At 38.9% G+C, this 24,145-nt stretch overlaps 1 protein-coding gene across 3 annotated transcripts in view; it reads left to right on the top strand.

Moving 5' to 3' along the window:
* The window catches only part of CACNA1G (calcium voltage-gated channel subunit alpha1 G), a 466,079-nt gene that overhangs the window by 334,692 nt on the left and 107,242 nt on the right, over positions 1-24,145 (top strand). For all 3 annotated transcript variants that reach the window (XM_081937178.1, XM_081937177.1, XM_081937176.1), the window contains exons 14-16: positions 13,261-13,354; positions 15,074-15,258; positions 15,437-15,877. In XM_081937178.1, coding sequence (XP_081793304.1) covers positions 13,261-13,354; positions 15,074-15,258; positions 15,437-15,877 — 720 coding nt within the window. The remainder of the gene's footprint in view (positions 1-13,260; positions 13,355-15,073; positions 15,259-15,436; positions 15,878-24,145) is intronic.

The following is a 24,145-nucleotide window of genomic DNA, read 5'->3' as shown; positions in this document are numbered from 1 at the left end:
GGTCTAAGGACTTCATAGTTTAACCCTTCACTGCATTTGTTCTCTTCTATTAGTCATAGGTTTCTTTTAAAGGATGAGGTGCAGAGGTGGGTGGCTCCCGGTTTGGCCAGAATTGGGCAAATTGGTAGTAGTGGCAGCAGGAGGCTCCGCCTACCTGCCTGGACGCTTCTGCGCATGTATGTGAGCGCACCCGACCAGTAGTAAAAAAAAATCAGCAACCCACCACTGACCAGGTGTAGCAGCAAAACCACAACTGCCGTTTGGCTCTTATCATTAAAGGGGTGAATCGTAGCATACCTAATTTAAATAACACCATAAATAAAATATCCATCTAATTTGTCACTGTGTTAATTGTTTGCTAGCTGAACTGAATAGTTACTGAAGAGTTACTGCGCAGGTCATAGGCCCTTATCAGCAATGATTTACTGCACATGCTTAACACGTTTATAATACATCACACATTCCAGAGACTTCTTTCCTTTTGATCTTCTGTTCGTCTGCCAAGAAGGTGGACGATAATTTGCTCTTGCCAAAATGTAACAATTAGATAGATTTGTTTATTTTCTTATTTACATATTAAAAGTTTGTTTTTAATTAGAACTTGTTATTGGATCTTACTTTCGCTTCTTGAAGATATGCTGTTTGGAAAAGCCGACGGTCTACACCTCATTAGTTCAGGGTGAAATTTCCCCTGACATAATTTGCCTAGTTCTCTTGCTGCCAATGATTACTTTGCTCTCAATGTTTGGACAGTAATATGGTTCCCCATGTCTAAACCAGAAAGTTATTGTAGGCACAATGTCCCCTGATGTGAATTTGCACAGCTATGTGACAAGCTAAAATGTCCCCTAAAACAAATTTAGGATCTGTTGTTATTTTGATTAGCGTTGCATGTCAATCTTTGAAGAAGGATTGAAATCAAATTTGGCAGCTGGGTTTGTCAGATCTTCAAGATAGACCAGAAATGGCGTGATATGGATTCCCCCCCCCCAAAAAAAAATCGGCTGTAACGTAGCATAACAGAATCTTGAAATCCTGTCAGGATTTATCTGTCCCATCCAAGAAAATCAAGGTGGGGTGAGCTTCTTCTTCATGTCACCCTCTTTCTCCTGGCTGAGTGATCTTTTCTGAAACTTCACCCACCAGCTCCTTCATTTTTTAATGATTTGTTCATTCCTTCTCAATCCCAAGGCCAGACGTACATTCCTTCACAGGGCCATATATTCCATATACTATGCACTGCAATAAAAATAGTAATAATGGTATTCCCAAGGAGGAAAAATTCCTTTGTCTACCATAGTAATCTTTTAAAAGATTTTATTTTCCAAATCCCTTCCTACCCACTTCTCCTCTACAATCTCATTTCAATGCTGGTGACAGTTTTATCTTTGTGCCCTCAAGTGTATTTTCTTGACTCTTGAAAACACTTTTGTTAATTTTAGTATAAGAATGTACTGGACCTTTCTGTTGCTAAGCAGCAGACATATATACAAAATACCGGACCCATTCTTAATAGGCATGTGTACATGTCTGCAATATACAGCTCCATAAAACTTGGCCCTAGCTGATGCTTCACGTTATGTGTGCAGAGGGCACATTGCTAGCAGCATCTCAATGGGGCTTTATTTTCATTGGACCTTCTGAATGTTATCCTTTCATATTGCATAAAGTAGGCTATGCAAGGGGAGGGCTCAGTTTGATAAAGACTATATAATACAAAAATGACAGAGTGAGCTGTTAGATTTGTGCCCTGGAGACTTTATCTAAGAAAGAAACATAGGATACCAGCGAAAGAACCTTCTATCAGCGATAAAGCTTTTCTCCTGGGTGACTACATGATAACATTATCTGTGGAACATATTTTTTTTTATTGGCAATCCTTTCATGTTCCCTACAGATTCTGTGCTTGTCTTTGAGAATTCTTAGTTTATCTCCTGTTCCTCTTTTGTGTTGCTTTTTTTCCCTTGTAGCACAAAGCAACTAGCAAGGCATGATGGCAGGTGTCAGAACCCCCAATCTGATACTTTCCATATTATGTTGGACTTCAGCTCCTGTTGTCTCTAGCCAGCACCATGCTGGCTATGCATTTCTGAGCGCTTCAGCCAAACATCTGTCTGGGCAGCACTAAATTGGGGAAAGCCAGCTAAAACAACAGGATATCAAAGAGGGGAGCAGGAAAATGATTTGCTTGACCTTCTCTCAACACTCACAGACAGACAGACAGACAGACACACACACACACACACACACACACACACACAGGGGCTTCAGTGTAGTCCTGACATTTTACTTTTTCTAACACACAAACACATTTCCACACACCAGTTAAAAAAGACATGAAATGGATTTCACAGTTCAGACAATCATATTTTAGATTGACTTCCACGTCTTCATTCCTCCCTTTCTGCAAATTAGCAGCCAACTAAAAATCTTCCATTAACAACAGTTTCCCATTTTGTCATTAACGGTAAGGTAGCAGAGTAAGAAAGAAGTCTAGCAGGAAAGTAGTACTGTATATCAGCAGTATTATTATGTCTTTTGGTGGTGGTGGTTGCTCTAAAGTTGTTATTTGTAGATTCCTGGTATGGACATTAATATTAATTGAAAAGTTCCTACTTTGCTTGTGGACTTATTGAGTGGGATGATCAAAAGGGCTATTTGAAAGATGCTTTTATTTCACCGTGTAACCTGAGATACAGTTGTCCAAATTATTCTAATAGATCTTGTTTTTTGCTGCTTAAGTGCAATGTTTAGCCAACTGCTCTTTTTCAATAGTTTTCATCCACAAGGCGTGTTAGGCTTTCTAGGTGCATTAGACTTGCTTTGAACCTAGAGCTCATCTTTTTCACCCTCGAATTAAAATAAAAATATTGGTCCTCTTGAACTGAATGAAAAGGTAAGCAATGAATTAATTGAATATATAAATAAATAAATAATGGGCAGGCAGCGCACTAGAATTGAACTCCACTGCTGTATTCATAGTCAGCCATCTCTGAAAAGAGATAATTGTCTGTTTAACAAAGTAAAAAATGATCGAAACTTCCATTTGTACAGCAAAATATGGCTGACTTAACAAGTATGGTGCTCACTTTGATGTTCCAAAATGTTTTTTGTCTTCATCTAAGAAATGCAGACTTGAAGTACAGCCAGAATAATTAATCCAATTCCTTAAAGAAGGGACCGACATTCTCAGTTTCCAGAAACAGAAAATGTTTTTATTATGATTAAATACAGGTGAAACTCAAAAAATTAGAATATCATTGAAAAGTTCATTTATTTCAGTAATGCAACTTAAAAGGTGAAATTAATATATGAGATAAGGCTCATTACATGCAAAGCAGGATAGTTCAAGCCGTGATTTTCATAATTGTAATGATTATGGCGTACAGCTCATGAAAACCCCAAATCCACCATCTCACAAAATTAGAATATTACATGCAATCAATAAAACAAGGATTGAACATAGAACAATATCGGACCTCTGAAAAGTGTAAGCATGCATATGTACTCAGTACTTGGTTTGGGCCCCTTTTGCAGCAGTTACTGCCTCAATGCAGCGTGGCATGGAAGCTATCAGCCTGTGGCACTGCTGAGGTGTTACGGAAGACCAGGATGCTTCAATAGTGGCCTTTTGGAGCACTTCATGCTTCCTTCCGAGAAAGGAAGAAGAGAGACATGAGACCGAACAATGCAGAAGAGCTGAAGGCCACTATTGAAGCATATTCTAATTTTTCGAGTTTCACCTGTATATAGCGTTTTTTATATTTGTCTTCTCCTAGGAACTGAAAGCCACTTTCTTCCTTTCCACAATCAGATTCTGATTAGAAATTCTACCGTATCTCGAATTGTAACCTCACATATCACAAGGGCATCAAATTGGAAAAGGCTGCTGTAGCATTTATTTTTAAAAGTAATTGTCAAATGGATGACTATTAAATAACTGCAAATGTAGTTGATTTGTTAAAGCATGACATGCTGTATAAAAATGGAGTTCTACCAATTATTCTGCCAAATATAATTGGAGTATGCTTAAAGTAAAACCCATTTATCATCTTTAATCCATAAGGGTTTGTCTTAATACAGGAGCCATGGTGCAGTGGTTAGAATGCAGTATTGCAGGCTAACTCTGCCTACTGCCAGAAGTTCAATCTTATTGGGCTCAAGATTAATTCAGCCTTCCACTCTTCCGAGGTTGATAAAATGAGGACCCAGATTGTTGGGGGCAATTTTCTGACTCTGTAAACCGCTTAGAGAATGCTGTAAAGCACTGTGGAGTGGTATATAAGTCTAAGTGCTATTGCTACTGTATTAATATAAATTGTCTTTTATAATTTTGAATTATCACTATAATGTTTTCAGTTAAAAATCCTTGAAGATTAATGTCCCTTGTTAATAACAAAGCATGGGGAGTCTTCATTTGAATGATCAGTAAGCAGGCACTTTGCTCTGTCTATACCTCTGCAACTTTAGCAAAGGGTAGTATTTGGACAGAAGCTAAGCAAAACTACTATAATACAATAGCAGAGTTGGAAGGTACCTTGGAGGTCTTCTAGTCCAACCCCCTGCCTAGGCAAGAAACTCTATACCATTCCAGACAAATGGCTATCCAACATCTTCTTAAAGACTTCCAGTGTTGGGACATTCACAACTTCTGGAGGCAAGCCGTTCCACTGATTAATTGTTCTAACTGTCAGGAAATTTCTCCTCAGTTCTAAGTTGCTTCTCTCCTTGATTAGTTTCCACCATTGCTGCTTGTTCTACCCTCAGGTGCCTTGGAGAATAGTTTGACTCCCTCTTCTTTGTGGCAACCCCTGAGATATTGGAACACTGCTATCATGTCTCCCCTAGTCCTTCTTTCTCTTAAGCTAAACATACCCAGTTCCTGCAACCGTTCTTCATATGTTTTAGTCTCCAGTCCCCTAATCATCTTTGTTGCTCTTCTCTGCACTCTTTCTAGAGTCTCCACATCTTTTCTACATCGTGGCGACCAGAACTGAATGCAGTATTCCAAGTGTGGCTTTACCGAGGCATTATAAAGTGGTATTAACACTTCACGTGATCTTGATTCTATCCCTCTGTTTATGTAGCCTAGAACTGTGTTGGCTTTTTTGGCAGCTGATGCACACGGCTGGCTCATATTTAAATGGTTGTCCACTAGGACTCCAAGATCCCTCTCACAGTTACTACTATTGAAGAAGGTACAACCTATACTGTACCTGTGCATTTTGTTTTTCTTGCCTAAATGTAGAACCTTATTCTTTTCACCATTGAATTTCATTTTATTAGATAGTGCCCAATGTTCAAGTTTGTCAAGATCCTTCTGTATCTTAAGCCTGTCTTCTGCAGTGTTGGCTATTCCTGCCAGCTTGGTGTCACCTGCAAATTTGATGAGTTCCCCATTTATTCTCTCATCTAAATCATTGATGAAGATGTTGAAGAGTATTGGGCCTAAAACAGAGCCTTGGGGTACTCCGCTGCATACTTCCCTCCATGTAGATGCAGTTCCATTGAGGACTACACATTGAGTGCAGTTGGTCAGCTAGTTACGAATCCATCTGGTGGTGATGCTGTCCAACCTACATTCTTCTACTTTATCTATAGTAGTAGGTTATGGTCTACCTTATCAAATGCCTTACTGAAGTCCAAGTAAACTATATCGACAGCATTCCTTTGGTCCACTAATTTTGTCACTTTGTCAAAGAATGCAATAAGATTAGTCTGGCATGATCTGTTTTTGACAAACCCATGTTGGCTTTTGGCTATTACTTTGTTTACTTCTAGGTGTTTGCTAATTCGTTGCTTGATTATCTTTTTCCAGAATCTTTCCTGGTATTGAGGTCAGGCTGATAGGTCTATAGTTCCCTGGATCTATTATTTTTCCTTTTCTGAAGATGGGAACCATATCAGCTCTTTTCCAGTCCTCTGGCAGTTCCCCAGTGCTCTAGGATCTCTGAAAGATATAGTTCAATGGTTCTGAGAGCTCATCTGCCAGTTCCTTCAGAACCCTGGGGTGTAATCCATCCAGTCCTGGTGATTTGAACTCGTCTAGGATAGACAGGTGCTCATTTACCATTTTCTTCCCTATTTCAATTTGTGTTCCTAATCTGATTTTTGTGGTGCTGTTTTTGATAGGTTGGACTTTGTGTAAAGACAGATGCAAAAAATGAGTTAAATAGTTCTGTTTTCTCCCTGTTGCTTGTCACCTTCTTGCCACTTTCTCCCAGCAATGGACCAATTGTTTCCTTAAACTTTTTCATGTTTTTAACATGTTGGAAGAAGCTTATTTTGTTATTTTTTACTTTTGTGGCAAGCCTTTCTTCATTGTGAGCCTTAGCTTTCCTCACTTCATCTTTACAGGCTCGGGCTGTTTGCTGATATTCTGCCTTAGTTATGCACCCCCCTTCCACTTTTTATATTTATCCTTTTTGTCTTTCAATTTGTCAGAGAGTTCTTTATGCAGCCATGCTGGTTTCTTTTGGGAGCTGTTATTTTTCTTCTTCATTGGTATTGTGCTAGACTGGGCTTTCATAATCTTGTTTTTCAAAATTTTCCAAGCTTCTTGAGTTGTTTTCCCCTTGAGGACACTCATCCATGGAATTCTTCCCAAGCTCTCTCTAAGTTTATTGAAATTAGCTCTCTTAAAATCCAAGACTCTAGTTTGACTTTGTTCTACTACTTGTGTTTGCATAATGTTGAATTCCAATATTGCATGGTCACTTGCCCCCAGGGTTCCTATGGCTTCAACACCCTCTATCATTTCCTCTCTGTTAGTGAGAATTAAGTCTAATATGGCCGATCCCCTTGTTCCCTTCTCTACTTTTTGGGAAACAAAGTTGTCTGCTAGGTTCATTAGGAACCTGTTTGATCTCCCACTTGGTTCAGAGTTTGTTTCCCAATTGATGTCAGGATGGTTAAAATCCCCCATTACTATTGTGGTGTGCTTCCTACATACCTTAGTTAGCTGACTAGCAAAAAGTTCATCTATTTCCTCTGCTTGGTTGGGTGGCCTGTAGTATAGACCTATGGCAATGTCATTTCCCCCCCAACCTTTAATATTGACCCAAATGCATTCAAGATAGTCCTCATCATTGTTGTGCTCTATTTCTGTAGAGATGTAGTTATTTCTTATATATAGTGCAACTCCACCTCCTCTTTTATTTGGTCTATTTCTTTTAAATAATTTAAATCCTTCTAGCTGTATGTTCCATTTGTGGGTTTCATCCCACCAAGTTTCTGTAATGGCAACAATATCGTATCTGCCCTCATTTACTTGAATTTCTAATTCGCCCTGTTTATTCCTCATACTCTGGACACATTTGAGTCCATTTTGACTGACCCTGTGTTTACTGTCTACATAACCTGTGTAATGCCTGACTGCCCCAATTTTCTTGCCACTTGTATGATTCATGCACATGGTATGGCACTCACTATTAAATGCTTGGTTTTGCTTGACAGCAGGATTGATAATCTTACCTGCACAAACATCTATGCTCTTGGTTTGTACTTGAGTGTAAGACCAGAAGAAAATCCCAGGTTTGCAACCAAGGTTGAGACATTTTAAAAAGTCCTCAAAGATAGTAAGGGCAATGACTCCTGTACTATTGCCAACCCCCCATCCCCAAAGTTATGTCTGGGTAGTTATCAGGTTCTAAGTTTTTCTTAAGGGATCTTTAGCATCACAAGACAAACTATAAACAACTAGTGGCAGCTTAAGCTGCATAGGGAGGGAGAAACTAAGGTACATGATTGGACATATTTTAACCAATTCTAAGCTATGGAGAAATGTTGTTCAAACACTACAACTTTGTAAAGATCCTCTTGTCCCTTTTTTCATATCCCTTTGGTTGTTGCAGAGAGAAACAACAGGTTTCAAACAGATAAATTTCAAGATTTACTGTTTTAACGTATATTCACATACAAGCCATAAGTATGAACAGAGCTCTTTAAAGATCTGCATTATGTGTCTATAAATATCTTCTCAAGAGCTTGAATCAATAGTATTCAGAGCTGACTTTGGCTGCATCAGATAACTCAAGGGTAGTGTAACCTGTTCAATTGCTTCTCCGTGGTACAAAATTTACCGCAATGGGTACCTTCCCTTTCTCTTCCATTCCTATTGTTGTTCCTTTTTTCCCAATATATTTATTACCCTTTTATCTACTCTCTCAATTTTGATGTTAAGATTTATAAAATTTGAAAAATCCACCTTCCTTCCTGCCTTCCTTCCATCCCCTCACCTTCCTTCCTCATTTTTACTTCAGGAAATCACCAAACGGGAAGCAGCGAGTAGGCAGTTAAGCTGTATTCAGCTGCCTGTCGACTCGTCAGTGGTACGTAAAATCTGGCATGAACACCACAAGCTTTGTCTGATAGTTTTCTCTTCCCTCAATCGCTCTCTTTCTCTCTGCCTGTCTCTCTGTCTCTGTGTTGTGAGCAGTCACATCATTGCCACTGTTCTCATTATGATAGATGTTTGGTTATGAATTTGTTCTCATTGTCAAGTTGATCTTGATTTTAAGTCTCTTCCTTCTTTGAGGGAATTAAGAGGGTGTCTCTCCGATGAGGGAAAACCTCTTTTAGACTCCTACTTCTTAAGACAGTCCTTTTCATAAACTGTAGGCCCCCTACCAGCATTTCTAAAAGAGGAAGCTCTTGAACTTCCTACCAACTTAGAAGCTAGCAATGTGCCCTGACCATTGCCCTTCAGCTCTCAGATGGATAGAAAATCTTGCCGCTTGCTGTAACTTTGGTTTTGATTGAGCCAAGATAATTGATCATTGCTCACATCTACCTATTAATATAAACTGCTTTTTAATGAATATAGGTTTATGTTTCCAACTTTTGGAGACAGAGCATTATTGTTTCAGCTGTCTCAGTTGTATTACCAACAACAAAGGAGTATGAATGCAGGCCCAGAGTTCATTCAAGTCAGTAAGAAACTTGCCCCATATGCCCAACATGAATTCGAAGAAAATATAAAGCATATAGATGCACGCCATAATATTCCTTATAGACATGCCTTACAAATTGTCACTTAACCCTTTAACTCTCTTTTTAAAAAAAGAGAGAGAAAAAGGGAGAGAGACAGAGACACCAGGAAAACGTATCAAAGACAGACGGGACCTAAAATCAAGCATGCTTTGTGGATGTTCATATGTGAGAAGACTCCGTCCTGAAAAAGGCCATTCTAGAATTGAGGCAGCTACTGACAGCATATATAATATATAACCAGAGACCTTGGGGATTTTATTTTTAATTGACTGGAGGTTAGAAAAAAGGGTACATGGGAGAAGTCAGGGAAAAAAGAGGAATATAAATCCTTCTTAAAGGATTTACAAAATGTTGATAGAATATTGTTACAGTCTTTTAAAAATGAATGAAAAAAGACAACATACCAGTGTATGCATCAGATATTGACATCACGCAAATCTACTCCCCTGCCTTAGATCTATGAAATCAAGCACATCACAAATCCTGTTATCCTTGCCATTGCCTTGTTCTGTTATAAATCTGTCCTTCCCTATTTTCCTCAGTTTCTTCTGGCATCAGAAGTGGGGGATTCTGTTTAGATCCTTCTTTTTTTGACTGCTCAGATTTCTCCAACCTCGTGCTTTCCAGAGATATTGAAACTACACCATCCTCTGGCCAGCATGATGTACACTTCTGGAGAGCATCAGAGTCAGGACAGCTGTTATAGCCATAGGCTGCCTTCCCTACACACTGGTCAATTCCTGGCACATTTCATGCTTATCATGAACAAAGCATACTTTTTGCTCGTCTAATGCCTTTTTTATTCAGAAAGGCAAAGTAGGAGTGGAAAAACAGGTAATTTCTTCAGGAATCTAGGTGGATAAGGCTTGCCTGTGGTAAATTAGTGTGCTTAGCATTTTCAAGTTGCTGTTGGGTGTAAAAATGGGTTTGGTGCTGAAGGGAGGGAGGATAAACTACACTGGCACTTGCATTAAATATCACATCAGACAAACTGTCACCTAATAACTAAAAAAAAAACCCTGTTTGTAACACAGACAAAAAATGAAGGGAAAAAGCATACTGAATTCCATTTTTGCCAATTACAGTGTTATCGGAAGGCTTTTAATGCAGACTCCCTTCTTATTTTAAAGAATGATTTTACCGACAAGTATCATTAATGCTTTTTTATTTTTTTTAACGAGCATTATCTTCAAACATTTGTGAAGATATTTTTTTGCGATGTGGACCCAGCATCATTATACATGATTTGTAATATAATATACAAATATTTAATTTGCATGTTTAATAAAACTGTAAAGACACAGCTCTGCATAGGCATTTTTCTCACATTTGCATGCTCCTCTTTAAGGCAGATTTGAATTGCAGGAAAAGTTTGTTGACAGGATACAATCCTCCAGTGGACATTCTAAATTCTCCAGGCTTAAAGCTAATCCAGTACCCATTAGATTTTGAAGCATATGAACAGAGATAATATTTTGGAAATATTTTTTATTTATTTTATTTTGGTTTTATTATGAAATTTATTTACTGCCCATCTCGTGTCAAATGACTTTGGGTGGCTTACAGCATAAATATTTAATTAAGGTTGCAATTTAGCTCAAGTTAATCATTTATCATTGAGAAAATGAGCTCAAATGCACTGTCTCAATAAAGAGAAATGGGCAGCTATGTCACAAACCACATTATGAATTCTGAGGATCATTCTCAAGGGACCATTTCCATTATGACTTTTAAGCAACACAAAATAAATAAAGACCATCCCTTACATTGGACTCAATTATTTTGGTATAAGGGATCGGTTAATCATGAAAGACTGAAATGCTACTCTTAAATTAATATGCATTAGGGCAACCACTAAGAGATAATTACTTTATCTTTTTTTTACACTGTACTTCTTATACTACTTTATGAAGAAACATGGGTAAGACCTAACAAAATTACTAATGAATCAATCCATGAGCTTCAGATGTGAATGGATTACTGCTTTTAACCTTATTTCAGCATTAAAAGAAGCAGATGACTTCTAATATGTTTATTGGGAAAATATCCAAAGGAAGCAACATCAACTTAACTCTGGGTCAGAATAGAAATCTAGTCACAAGTTCATTTTAACTGAATGTTCTGTATTCTTCAGAAGCATATTTTAAATGGCCCCACCATCTACCATGAATCAAAATTTGCTTAAAAGAATTTTACTTTAACCCTGAAAAACAGGATTCTGTCCTGTTGGAAGGAGCCCAAGGATGTGCATGCTGGCTTCATTGCCTTGATCCTGACCTCTAAGTGTTAGTGGGGAAGACTTGAGTGGACATTGGTGGAATCATGTTTGAATGAGTACAATTCACTGGATGTCAAATGCAAGGAAGAACCCTGTCAAGTAAGGGATTTTCTTTCAAACCTCCATGATCAGCGGCCAAACCCAAATGGACCATCATGCAGAGCTCGTGCTCTTTCACTGTTTTATGTTTTCCAAGGGCTGAATAGGAATAGAAAGGTGCAGGGTTTCCTATTCATGAATTCCCTGTGCTTAGATGCAAGATACATCTTTTAAAAGTCCACAGCTTGATTGGAGAGAAATGCCTTGCAGATATGTTTATCTACGTAGATACACAAACACACATTTAACTGGAAAAAATAAAGGTCAGTACATTGATGATGTGACCTAGATGCTAATCAAGCAAAATTTTCAGTTACTTTCAAAAGTCTGCGATTGAACATTATCCTCCCAACCAAATCCGTTCCACTTTTCAAGTTTTTCTCAAGCATCAAGTGCCATCATGGTGAGCTAAAGCTTTTTAGTACAGCAGCATGGATCTTATTATATTTTGCTGGGTTAATTGTCTTTCTTTCCTGATTTCATAAGGTTTTGTGTGTGTGTGTGTGTGTGCTTGTGTGTGTGTTATCACCAATTTATTTCTTCTGTTGACTGTCTATATGAAGCTATCTTGGGTCAGAATTGCCGAAAAAGCAGCCTTCAGTCCTTCTGGGCTATTCTACTTCTGGTTCATATAATAGGTTATTACATTATATTAAGCCACGATTGCTTAATTTTAGTTTCCTTAATAAATCAAAGTTAACTGAGTTCAAATATAATAGTTATTTAGTTATATATTTAACCATGGCTTATAAGCTAAAGTGCTTATACACAAAATACATTAAACCAAAAACAAATAACAAGAGGCTTAGTGCAATGTCTTAATATATCACTATTATCATTTGATTGCCCCAGAGATGGGTTCCAAAAATGGTAATAATGCTTGATTTAAAAATGAGGTGAAGAAAGGAAATGAAGGAGACAAAGACAATTACCATTCAACATTTAAAAAATTCTGGGATAACCCTCTAATAGAAAAAGGTCTTATGAATTGCATTACCATTTGATAAAAGAACCTTGACAGTACGGTAAATGCCCATTATTTACAGGCTGTTGATTCTGATTTCACTGTCAGAAGCCAAACATTATTTTTGAGGGACAGCCCTTCAATTCATCCTAATGATTGGATGAATTAAATGAAGGATAGGCCCAGCTGCAGAATACCCATTCCCCTAAATCATATGGCTAAAACACCGGTAGATGCCCACTTCAGATTTCATCCTTCTCAACCAGATCTCTGATGAATCAATTTCAAGAGGTAAATGTGAGGGTTCCTTTCAACTATTCAAATGAATGGTTCTGTATTTTATAGGAATCGATCTGAAAAGTATATACAATATATTTTGATTCAAGGCTGCATTCAATTGACTATAATTTCTGCCTTCTCCACCACCTTCATTTAGTCAATATAAAAACCAAGACATACTTTCAGTTGTCTGGTTAAAACTATTGTGATTGGGCTAAATTATTGATTAGAACAGAACGAGTGATAAATGCTTGGGAATTAAGATGTGTTAGAAGTTCCTTTGAATACAAAGGAAATCACCCTTGGGGAAAGGGAGGGTGGGAATATTAGAAGCCTGGGAAAACTACACTTCCAGGCTGAGTGTCTAGCAGAATGAGATTAAACCAGTTGTACTTGCTTCTCTCAAGTCTTTAACTGCCCTTTCCAAAAGTGTATTGTGTAGTGAAACTGGACTACAAATGTGGAATTAAATATTTGCATGCCTCATGTTGTGGAAGGTGGTGTGGTGTCCTACTGTGGCAACGGTTCAGTGGAGCAGTGATTCTTGTGTCTGGGGTGGGGGAGAAAGAGTCCTCATATTCAGATGGGGAATGGCCAGGTAACTTATCCTATATTTCCTGCTGGACTAAGGCACTTTGTTTTTCTCTAGGGGGATGCTACTAAGTCCGATTCTGAGGGGGAACTTTTCCCCCATAGTTTGGAAGAAGAGTGTGGACTTAAGAAAAATATTTCAAATCCAGCTTGTAAGTAACAATATGATTGCTGCTGTTTTTCCTGCAAATAAATGTTTTCTATTTGTTACATGAAACTTCATGTATATTTATTTCCTTGCTTGTGAAGTATAAAAAAATAAGAATTTTCTCAGGACTATCTATCTCCAACCTGGTCCTTCAAGTCTTCCAGAAATACACCCATAGCCATCATAACTGAGTCCATCCATCTTGCTGCTGGTTGTCCTCTTCTTCTCTTTCCTTCCACCTTTCCCATCATTAGAGCCTTTTCCAGAGAGTTCAGTCTTTATATAATGTCTCAAAGGTGCTTTTTTTTCTTTAAAAGGTAACTGGGCTGTTGTTTTTTTCCTTCAGGAAGGAGAAGAAAATGTTTCGCTTCTTACAAGAAGCTTCATCAGTACTGGTGGGGGAGGGGGATGATGAAGCTTCTTGAATGAGAAGCAAAATGTTTTCTTCTTCTTCCTCAAGAAAAGAAAACAGTTGAGTTGCCTTTTGAATAAAAAAGAAAGCACCTTTGAGGCAACTATGACTGGATGACTGAGAATCTCCATAGGCATCTTTATATAATGTAAACTAATAATGAATTAGTTTCCTTAGGAATATCTAGATCAGGGGTGTCAAACTGGCGGCCTGCAGACCAGATGTGTTATGTGCAAGCCACACTCACTCCAGCTCCAGAAAGGGGAAAAACATCAAGAAACGTCACATGACAGCAACTTGATGCCATGAGTTTGATACCCATGAACTAGATGGACTGCAAAAATCTGGATTCATCATTGGATCGCAGCAAAGAGGTTGAGATGCCTCTATATTTGTTACTATCTAGGGGCAAAATGTACCAGATTTTTGGTAGTGCGCATACAATGTTGTACCCTGAAAATAAGACCTCCCCGGATAATAAGCCCAATCAGGCTTTTGTGTGTATGCCTAAAATAAGCCCTCCCCTGAAAATAAGCTCTGCCTGAGAATATTGCAACACAGCAGCAGCCAGGAGGTGACCGCACTTGCTGCCTCCTGTACCTCAAAAATAATAAGACCTCCCCAAAAATAAGGCCAAGTGCTTATTTGGGGGGTCAAAAGAAAATAAGACCCTGTAAACATGGCAATAACAATGTGTGAGTGTATGTGTGTTTATAGCTCAAGTCAATATGATGTAAGAAGTGTCTTCAGAAAGATTCTCTTTACTGGAGGAACTCAACAACAATGAGAGAGGAGCATAGAATAATGTCGATAATTTTGAATATCATCATATAGTATAAAGCTCATATTTGGGACAAAAAGTGAAGAGAAAATATTGCTCTGAGTGTACCTTAAGAACGAGAAATCTATGGCCATCATAGGTTAAAACCCATTAAATCCTGACTTCTGTGATAGAAAAACAATAGTGGTTGTAGTTCAGGAGCAACAAGAAGACCATTTCTAGCACACCTCTGCTAGATGTGATTGCTGTCCATCTTGCATACTACAGAGAGGAAGCTGGCCTTGATAGTATCTTAAAGTAAGAGTAGGAAAAAACAGAAGAATGCTATTGGTAATTCATGAGCATTCATTCATGGTAAAAGGACCAGAGAACCTGGAAAATGAAGATTTGAGAGTCTTGTATTAGAAGATTGAGAGACATAAGAAAAAGGAATGATCAAGACACATGTGAAAGTTGTCCTGATCTTATGAAATCATATGTCTCTGACTATATAGGGCATGATACGAATGTTTTGTTTCTTATTTTTTCAGTGATGGCTCTTTGTGACCGCCCAGAGCTAAAGAAGAGCTTGACTCCCCCACTTATCATTCACACAGCTGCTACACCCATGTCCATGCCAAAAAGTGCCATCTATGGAGAAGTGGCTCAGGACTATGGTTCCCGAAGAGCTAGTGGCATCTCCATGGATCCTAATACATTTGATCTCAAATCCCCGGTATGTGGCTCATCTTCTCCCTTGTATCCTTTGCTTCTTGCCATTTTGCTCCCAGTTTGCCAGCATATTTTAAAATTACTCTATTCCAACAGTTTGCTATCTTTTTGTCATTGTTAATTGAGTTGTTGCTTCTAGCATTCTGTTGATATCCCTTGTATTCTCACTTGCATCACTTCAGGTCAGTGCCCGGAGTTCTCCACATAGTCCATGGAGTGCAGGAAGTAGCTGGAACAGCCGCAGGTCGAGCTGGAACAGCATTGGGCGGGCACCTAGCTTGAAACGCCGTACAAACCAGAGCAGTGAACATAAATCGCTTTTGTCAGGGGATGGGAAGCAGAGTTCAGAAGAAGGGGAAAGCTCAGATGAAGAGAAGTCCAGCAGGACTGGGAGCATCAATGGCTCTATACCTCACCGCATGGAGTCACTAGAAACCAAAGGCTCCTTTGACTTCCAAGATACCCTGCAGGTGCCTTCTCTGTACCGGACCAGCAGCATCCATAGTAGCCACAGCTCTGCAGCAGACTACAATGGCAAAGCCACCTCAAGAGTCTTGATTCAGCAGCTTCATTTGGATGATCCACTCCTGGAATGCGATGACATGGATGATGAAGGCAATTTAGTAAGTGAGAGCCAGCTTACTTGGCATCTTTTTGCTTCTGTTGTGATTGCTTGCTATAGAAGAAAGTGAAATGTTTTCCTCGATCCTTGTTAATTTGCAGAAGCATCACATATCATGCCAATATATTCTTATCTACTGGGCACTGACATATTTATTCATTAATAAATAACTGAAGCCTGTAAGCTAGAGAAATCACATGGATCATAACTTTAATATGCCCATAAGAGATTGTGTCACGTCATCATATCACAGTATATCACAGTATATAATAATATATCATATTGGCAGAGCTAACACAAATACTTAAACTTAAGTGGCCATTTGGCCAGAAATATCTAGAAGGTCTATATCAGGGGTATCAAACTCAAGGCTTGCAGACTGGATCTGGCCCACAGGGTGCTTAGATCTGGCCCGTGGGGCTGCCCTGGAAACAGCGAAGGACCGGCCCACGGTGCCTCTGTCAGCGAGAACGGAGTCCATTTTCGCTGGCAGAGCAATCAGGCCACCACAGGTACCCCTGGCATGAGTGGCGTCAAGCTGACCACACCGCCTGGCCATACCCTCCCAGCCCTCCGGAGGTCAAACACAACCCTGATGCTGCCCTCAAAGAAATCGAGTTTGACACCCTTGTTCTATTTGATTCCAACTTCCTATATTTTTTTTCTTTACTCTAGCTCAGTGGTAGTCAACCTGGTCCCTACCGCCCACTAGTGGGCGTTCCAGCTTTCATGGTGGGCAGTAGGGGTTTGATGTAACTCTGCTTTATAAATTTTATAAAGTTACTTCCCTGCTTTATAAGTCACCATTACTGTGGAACTGGTGGGCGGTTACAAAATTTTACTATTAACAGAGATACAAAAGTGGGCGGTAGGTTTAAAAAGGTTGACTACCCCTGCTCTAGCTCTCCACTCATTATCACATAATCTTCATATGCCATCTTCTTGAATCAATATCTCCCATGAACTCCAGAACTTTGCCTTTGAGATAGTCTACTATGTAATCATACACACACAAAAAATCCAATTTGAACCTAAATGAATGAGATGCTGGTAATGGCTCTGTTTCCAGTCTGTCCCCCTCAGTTTTCCTGTATGCTATTCTGGATTTCAATCACCACAATCTCCAGCCAGCATGACTAAAATATTGTGGACAATTAATTCAACTCACATGCAAGATGCCAACTTGGGGAAAAACTGTTGTAGGGGAGAAGAAGATGAGATGGAATAACATTTAGATGCTGACTTTGGGGAACTAGCTATCAAAGACATGATATTATGACAGCTAGTTCCCCAAAACCAGTATCCAAATGTTATGGATAAAGAGGAAAGTTATAAATCTTCTGTATCATATCAATCATCTGGGTAGATTTCATGCCACCTTCAGCAATCCTTATGCTAAGGAGCATGGTTGTCGTGGAAGGAGACCTGTGCTCAAGAGGATCTGTGATATATTCAGTTCCAAGCACTGCTGATATGGAGTGAGGATATTTTAGTAAGCACAAACATCTTATAAATGTTTGTGAGGATTCTTCTTAGATATATTTGGCAACTGAGCAAGTAAATAAATAGCTAAATATGTGTTATGGCTTGCAAGAAAGAAGGTGATCAGCTGGTTATCTGAGATTCTTACATACAGATATGTACATATACACATCTTTTTTCAGCTTCCCTTTTCTGCTTTCATTGGAAAGTAAGGAGAAAGGCATATTGACCAATGCATGGCTGGACACAACCATTCCAGCTATGAGATTGAAAGAGAAGGTAACCTTGGTCAGGATATAATTTTTATAATCAGAGCTGGTTGCAGCTTACCAACCTGGTTACAGTTTGGCCTGAGCAAAGGATAAGATAATCCCACTCTAGAAAAGCAACCTGTATTAGTTGTTAAATCTTATTTCATCACAGGAGAAAAACAGCTAAAGGTTAAGGCCAGTTTAGGGCTACAGATTGGAGCAGAGCTATCTGTAACACTCTGCTTAGCAGTACAGCTGTGCAACAGAAATCTTGTCTGTTTGGGGGTTAGAGAGAATGCTCAGCCTTTTCCTCCAAACTTCTTTTTCACGTCAGAACAGGAAGGAGGAGAGCAAACTCAAGCTCCATTAGCCCAAGAATCTGTGGTTTGTTTGCTAAATGATGTGAGAGGCACCAGCATTAACTTGTTTGCCTTCAGCAAGATATTCTTCACACACACACAGAAAGAGGTAGGAATGATATTAGCCTCCCCCCCCCCCCTTCAAAGGGCTATATAATCTCCTTAATTTCAAGCGGGTGATTTCTTCCACCATTAACTGTTATTAAGATTCCTAAGTAAGGGCAAAATTGGCCTCTTTGTCTCATGGGGCCACAGGAATATTTGTATTAACGTCAATATAAAAAGGCAGTAGTCTCATTAATGATGGTTTTTTTTTTCCTGAGCCAGTAAGAAGCCATTTAAGAAATGCTAGTTAACATCAGTAGGCAGGGTACTAAAAACAAGAGAAAAAGTCACTGGCAATTTGAAACTGATAAAGCTACATTAGCTTTACGTGACAGCAAAACTCTGCCATTTGTAGTGGGACCCATTAAATTCCAATGTTGCTCAAGACAACAGAAAAACCATCAGAGATGGTTATAAGGAAGCAAATTGCAAGGCAGAAACCAAAAGCTTAAATGTGACCAAGGGCAACTAGAGAGATTGTACATGACACCCATTAGGAAAGAGCATAGTCCTTGGGCACTCGGAGGATGTGGAATGTAACTATTGAAATAACCGTTCTATAGAAACCGGAATGGCGAGCAAGGACTGCATGACAGCATCCTGCTAGATAATGAGAGTAAATTAATTAGCCTCAAAAACAATTAAGGCTTGATGAAATTGAATCCCATCTGTCAAACTCCAATTCTGCAACATCACATTTAAAAACAACAGTGAAACGAGAAGGAAGACCAGCTTTAAGTAGAGAAAATGAACGCGCTGGAAGACTGTGCGGCCAATGCAATCCCAAGTTGCATTAACAGAGAGATACAATCAAGATCAAGTGAGGTACTAATACCACTCTATAAAGCCCTAGTAAGACCACACCTAGAATACTGCATTTGTGGTCACCACACTATAAAAAAAAATGTTGAGACTCTAGAAAAAAAAGATGTTCTTGAGACTGAGGACCAAGGTAGATGCACCATGAATTATGCACTTTCATAATAAATAGCAAAAGCAGTATGTACTAATGTTTTTGTTAAGTAAATATAGACCAAGTGGACTTTCTAGGAAGGACTCCATTGGTAACTGAAGTACAGTAAAAAAAAAACACTCTCCAAAGACTGTTCAGGCTTCCCTTCATTTCCGGTTTATATTGCAAAGTTAACAACTGCAATTGTGCCAAATCTAGTATGGCCCTGAAATATTCAGTAGCTGATTTTTCAGTTTTGTCATTTTTTAAAATATCTTCATCACTTGGTGGGGCAACTCTAAAGGACTTGGAAAAGATATTCAAATGCTACAATGTGTTTACATTACACCCACAAATATCAGTGTTGTGCACCCTACAAGGCTGATATTTGCTCCACCAAGTGCTAGTCTATAACACATTTATTGACTAATTACTGATAGTTCATTCTAAAAGGCTGAATCTATTCACCGCTTCAGTATCTTGATTGTCTATTCTATGGGTGGAGGCTCTACTTGTTGTCATTTGTTTGTTTTTAAATTTAGCCCCATTTTTCACTGTACTCCATGAATTTTATTATTAGGGCTTATAGATTATTTGCATTTTCAGCTATCAGTGTAGTGTCATCAGCATAGAGAGGGCTATAGATTTTTCTTCTAAATATTTTATAACTACACTAATTTATTTCAGTCCAGTTTCCCTTAATACACATTTGGCATAATTGGTTGAATAAATAAGAAGTGAGTTTATGGCCTTGTCTCACTTCTTTGCCAACCTGGAGCCAGACTGTTTCACCATGTTGCACCTATACTGTATCTGCCCAACCAGGAAAGGTGGTTGGTTGGTGAGACTGATGGAATGATTGATTGAATATTCTTGCTCAAAAATCATCATAATGTTGCACATTAGAGTGAAAAAAAAATGGAAGAACAAGAAATTAGTAATAAAATGGTTGAAAACATTGGAACAACAAAACACTAAACTTAAAAGGCCAGATTTTTTTTTTAATGTCTTGATACCTTTTTTGGAAACGAGTGCGAGGTGGAGAGCAATTGTAATTTTAAATATATCACAGTGTGAGTGCAATATGGGGAAAACGAATGACCCTTACTTGCAATTTAATAGGAACATATGGCATTATAAGACAGATAGTCCCTTTATTTATACTACTATAAACCATTAAAACTATTAAAACTCATTTTTAAAATGAGCAAAAAAAGGTCCATTTTTTGCAAAGCAGGGTATGAATAGGCTTTGGAAGGCTTTAGAGTGCTCCTGATGGCTGGGGGGTTGAAAGTGGGCAAAAACTGGCCTATTTTCCATTTGTTTTTTGCCCTCCTCGGTCCCCGGGAACACTTTGCAGGCCTCCCAGACCCTCTACATGTCCATTTTTGTGAAAAACGGGATGCGCATGGGCGGGTTTTCAGGAGGCCAAAAATGCTGAATTTGGTGTATAAGACACACCCAGATTTTCTCCCTTTGTGGGGAGAAAAGTCTTATACTCCAAAAAATACGGTAATTTTTCTTCTGCTAATTAATCTGATAGAATAAAACAAAATAGTTTGAAAGAAAAAAAAACTATTAAGATTAAAACCATTATCTTGAGCAGAGCCCAGAAAACAATTAGTAACCAGTTCGGATCTTTCAATATTGATATAATATGATCTCCAAATAACACACTCAGGTACAATATTTTGTACATCTAACCATCTGCTGTTCAGAGTTAGCCCTTTTAAGTTCATGATAATCATATAGATATGATCAAACTAGGATTTAAAGGAAAATCAGATCAACTCAGTTAAAATTAAGCTGGTACACTAAGTACGGCTGTTCAAATACACCCCTTTCTGTTTCACTCTCCCAGAAAATCAACATCAGTAAAATATCAAGGACACTCTCAAGCTATGAACCTGATCTTTTAGGATTGCCAATTTCTGGAACAGCTTCACTCCCAATTTTTTATGCCTGCCTGTCTTCTGATCAGAAGCACTTCTGCTTTATTTAGTACATTCCTAGAATGGAATGGAATGGAAACTCTGAAGGCTTTAAAAAAATCCCTGTCAATAACAGGTGGCCCTCAGGTTACCTCCTTACATTCAGCAACTTTTTGTACTTTGAGTTGGTCCCCCAAGTCCCAGTACTGCAGCATTCCCACAGACATGCATTTGCAAGCTAGGCACTCAGCACCTGGATCAAAATTATGACATTATGCAGTTACATCCCAAAGGTGCTTTTTCAAGAGGCAATCGAACTTTGTTTTTTTCTCCGAAGATGTTTCGCTTCTCATCCAGGATGCTTCTTCAGCTCTGACTGGATGGTGGGGAAGTCAGAGCTGAAGAAGCTTCTTGGATGAGAAGTTGACATTTTAAAAAAATGAAGCAGGTGCACCATTAGCCAAATGTTGCTTTTGGGGGTAGACATGTTTAATCTTGGCTTGGCTTGCATTCCTAAATTTCAGTTTATCTTCACAATGTTTACTATCCCAAATGCATTTATTGCTGTATTTTCTTCTCCTACATCTTTATTCATGCTGACCAGGTGTGTCTTCTAAAGTAGATGTGGTTTGAATAAAGTAATTGAGCCATCACTTTGAACATAATGTGAACTCTAGAAGCAATCAAGCTGATTGTAAGCAAGCTAGCACTTCTAGTCTTCCCAAGGAGAGAAACTCAAATGACATTGCGGCACTCTTGTTCCACTTGATGTTTCTCAAATATACTGGATGCCAGTGTCTATAATCCTCAACCAACACTGAATATGATAAACAGCAAGTGATGGGACATGTAGTCCAATCCAAATAACTCCAGGTTGGGAGAACTGAGTTGGAAGAACATTTTTAAAAAACCATGCAAAATATTGAATCTGAGCATGTACAATAAGTTGCTCAGAAGAATCCAAACATATGTAAACATTTGACGGAATATGTTTCCATTATCTCTTATAGACAAAACAAATGAAGATTGATAGATAGAAAATGGGATTCTTCTCCCTCTGCCTTTGTTATTATCATTTAGCCTTTTAATGGCTTGATTGGGGGGGGAGGGGGTTAAATAAACCCAAAGTATCATTGACATGAAAATTGGAACACACACACACACACACACACACACACACAATATATATATATATGTGTGTGTGTGTGTGTGTGTGTGTGTGTGTGTGTGTATGTATGTATGTATGTATGTATGTATGTATGTATGTATGTATGTATGTATGTATTGTGTCACAACCCCTGGTATGCCCAAATATGGGAGGAACACACTGCTTCCCTTTTCTGTCCTTCGGCTCACTCCAGGAGACCATCCAGGCAGAAAACCATATTTTTAATGTTGCCTTTGTTACATTTGTGTTGTGTATACACACACACACACACACACACACACACATATACACCTTAATGTAATGCTTTGAATAAAAGGTGTTTTTGAAACTGAAAACCCAACTGCAAAATAATCAAGACCAAATTTCAGTTATTTGTTGATGTCCCCAGGGAAGCTTTCTGGCTCAGACTTCATGTGCCCCCGACAGCTTTAAATAATCCTTCCTGGTTAAGTTGGTTTGATGGGCATTGTGGAATCAGGTGCTCCATAGTAGATGCAAACCTTTGAGCAGGGTAAAAGTTGAACAGTGTTCTATGGCAACCACAGGTTTAATAACTGAACAAAATACGGCATATTTTTTGTTACGGAGCAAATAATCAAAGGGCAAGGATGTACTGTATTTTTGCAATAGTGGCGAATATCTGTAGCTCCGGTGGAGAGCGAGGGTAGTTTGTTTGTTCTCCAAATGTGTGGGTTGGTTTCCGAATGTTTCGTTATCAGGCTAGATAACATCTTCAACAGAATCTAGGGGATGTCTGTGTCGGTGTTCTTCTGCTTATAAAGGTTTCGTGTGGTCAGTAAGTCAGTAGGTAAGGGTGAAAAGTGTTCTTATATCAGAAAACAGTTCATCCCCAAGCATTTTCATCATAATGCTCATTTTTGTTTGTTTGTTTGTTTATATCCCGCCTTTAGTGTTTTTTATAAACAACTCAAGGCAGTAAACCTATTCAATACTTCTACTTCTGCCCATTTTCTGCACAACAGCAATGTTGTGAGGTGAGTAGGGCTGAGAAATAGTGACTGGCCCAAGCCAGCAAGCTAGTTTTCATGTCTATGGCTAGACTAGAACTCAATATTTCCTGATTTCTAGGGCAGCATTTTAACCACTAGAACAAACTGACTTATTGTTCTGTCTAGTACCTGGGGCTAATAAGATATTAAACTGAGCTCATACTTGTTCAGTTCTATAATACTCATAGATCTTGGATTTATTGCCAAGTATCCAAAAGAGAGACAGTTTTCTTTATTTTTAATAAATGTTGAGATTCATTGGGGATGGGGGAGGACGCTGTTTTGCTTCTGGTCCTGGTATTTGAGAACAACATGGTCCATTCCCACTTGATGGCTTTGAAGGGTATTTGCAAATTCCTGTTATAAAGGTAAAGGTTCCCCTCGCCCATACTATGTGCTAGTCATTCCCGACTCTAGGCGGCGGTGCTCATCTCCGTTTCAAAGCTGAAGAGCCAGCGCTGTCCGAAGACGTCTCCGTGGTCATGTGGCTGGCATGACTAAATGCCAAGGTGCACAGAACGCTATTACCTTCTCACCAAAGTGGTCCCTATTTTTCTACTTGCATTTTTACATGCTTTCGAACTGCTAGGTTGGCTGAAACTGGGACAAGTAACAGGAGTTCACTCCGTTACGCGGTGCTTGGGTCGCCGTACTGCTGACTTTTCTGATCGACAAGCTCAGTGTCTTAGCCACTGAGCCACCGCATCTACTTTTCCTGTTCCTGTTATAGAAGTCTCTAAATAGTGAAGACTTTGTAAGGAAAAAGAAAGGAACAGGAATCGATTGATGTGGTGAAGTACCACATAAGTAACAGTATTGTTATAATGAACTATCACTGGGATGTAGGTAACATTGCTTTCTTATAGTCTAGCTGCCTTCTCCAATCAGATGCCTTGCAGCCATTACGCTTCTGAATTTTGTTTACATTTGCCATCACTGAAAGGCACTGGATGGAAAACAACCAATTGTTAAGGGTCAACGTCTGAACATCTACACCAAAAGGGAGTTCCT

The sequence above is a fragment of the Natrix helvetica genome (assembly GCF_964273705.1).
Source record: "Natrix helvetica genome assembly, chromosome: 1".
Taxonomy (NCBI): domain Eukaryota; kingdom Metazoa; phylum Chordata; class Lepidosauria; order Squamata; family Natricidae; genus Natrix; species Natrix helvetica.
The sequence above is the reverse complement of the archived record's forward strand: the minus strand, read 5'-3'. Positions and strand labels throughout refer to the sequence as shown.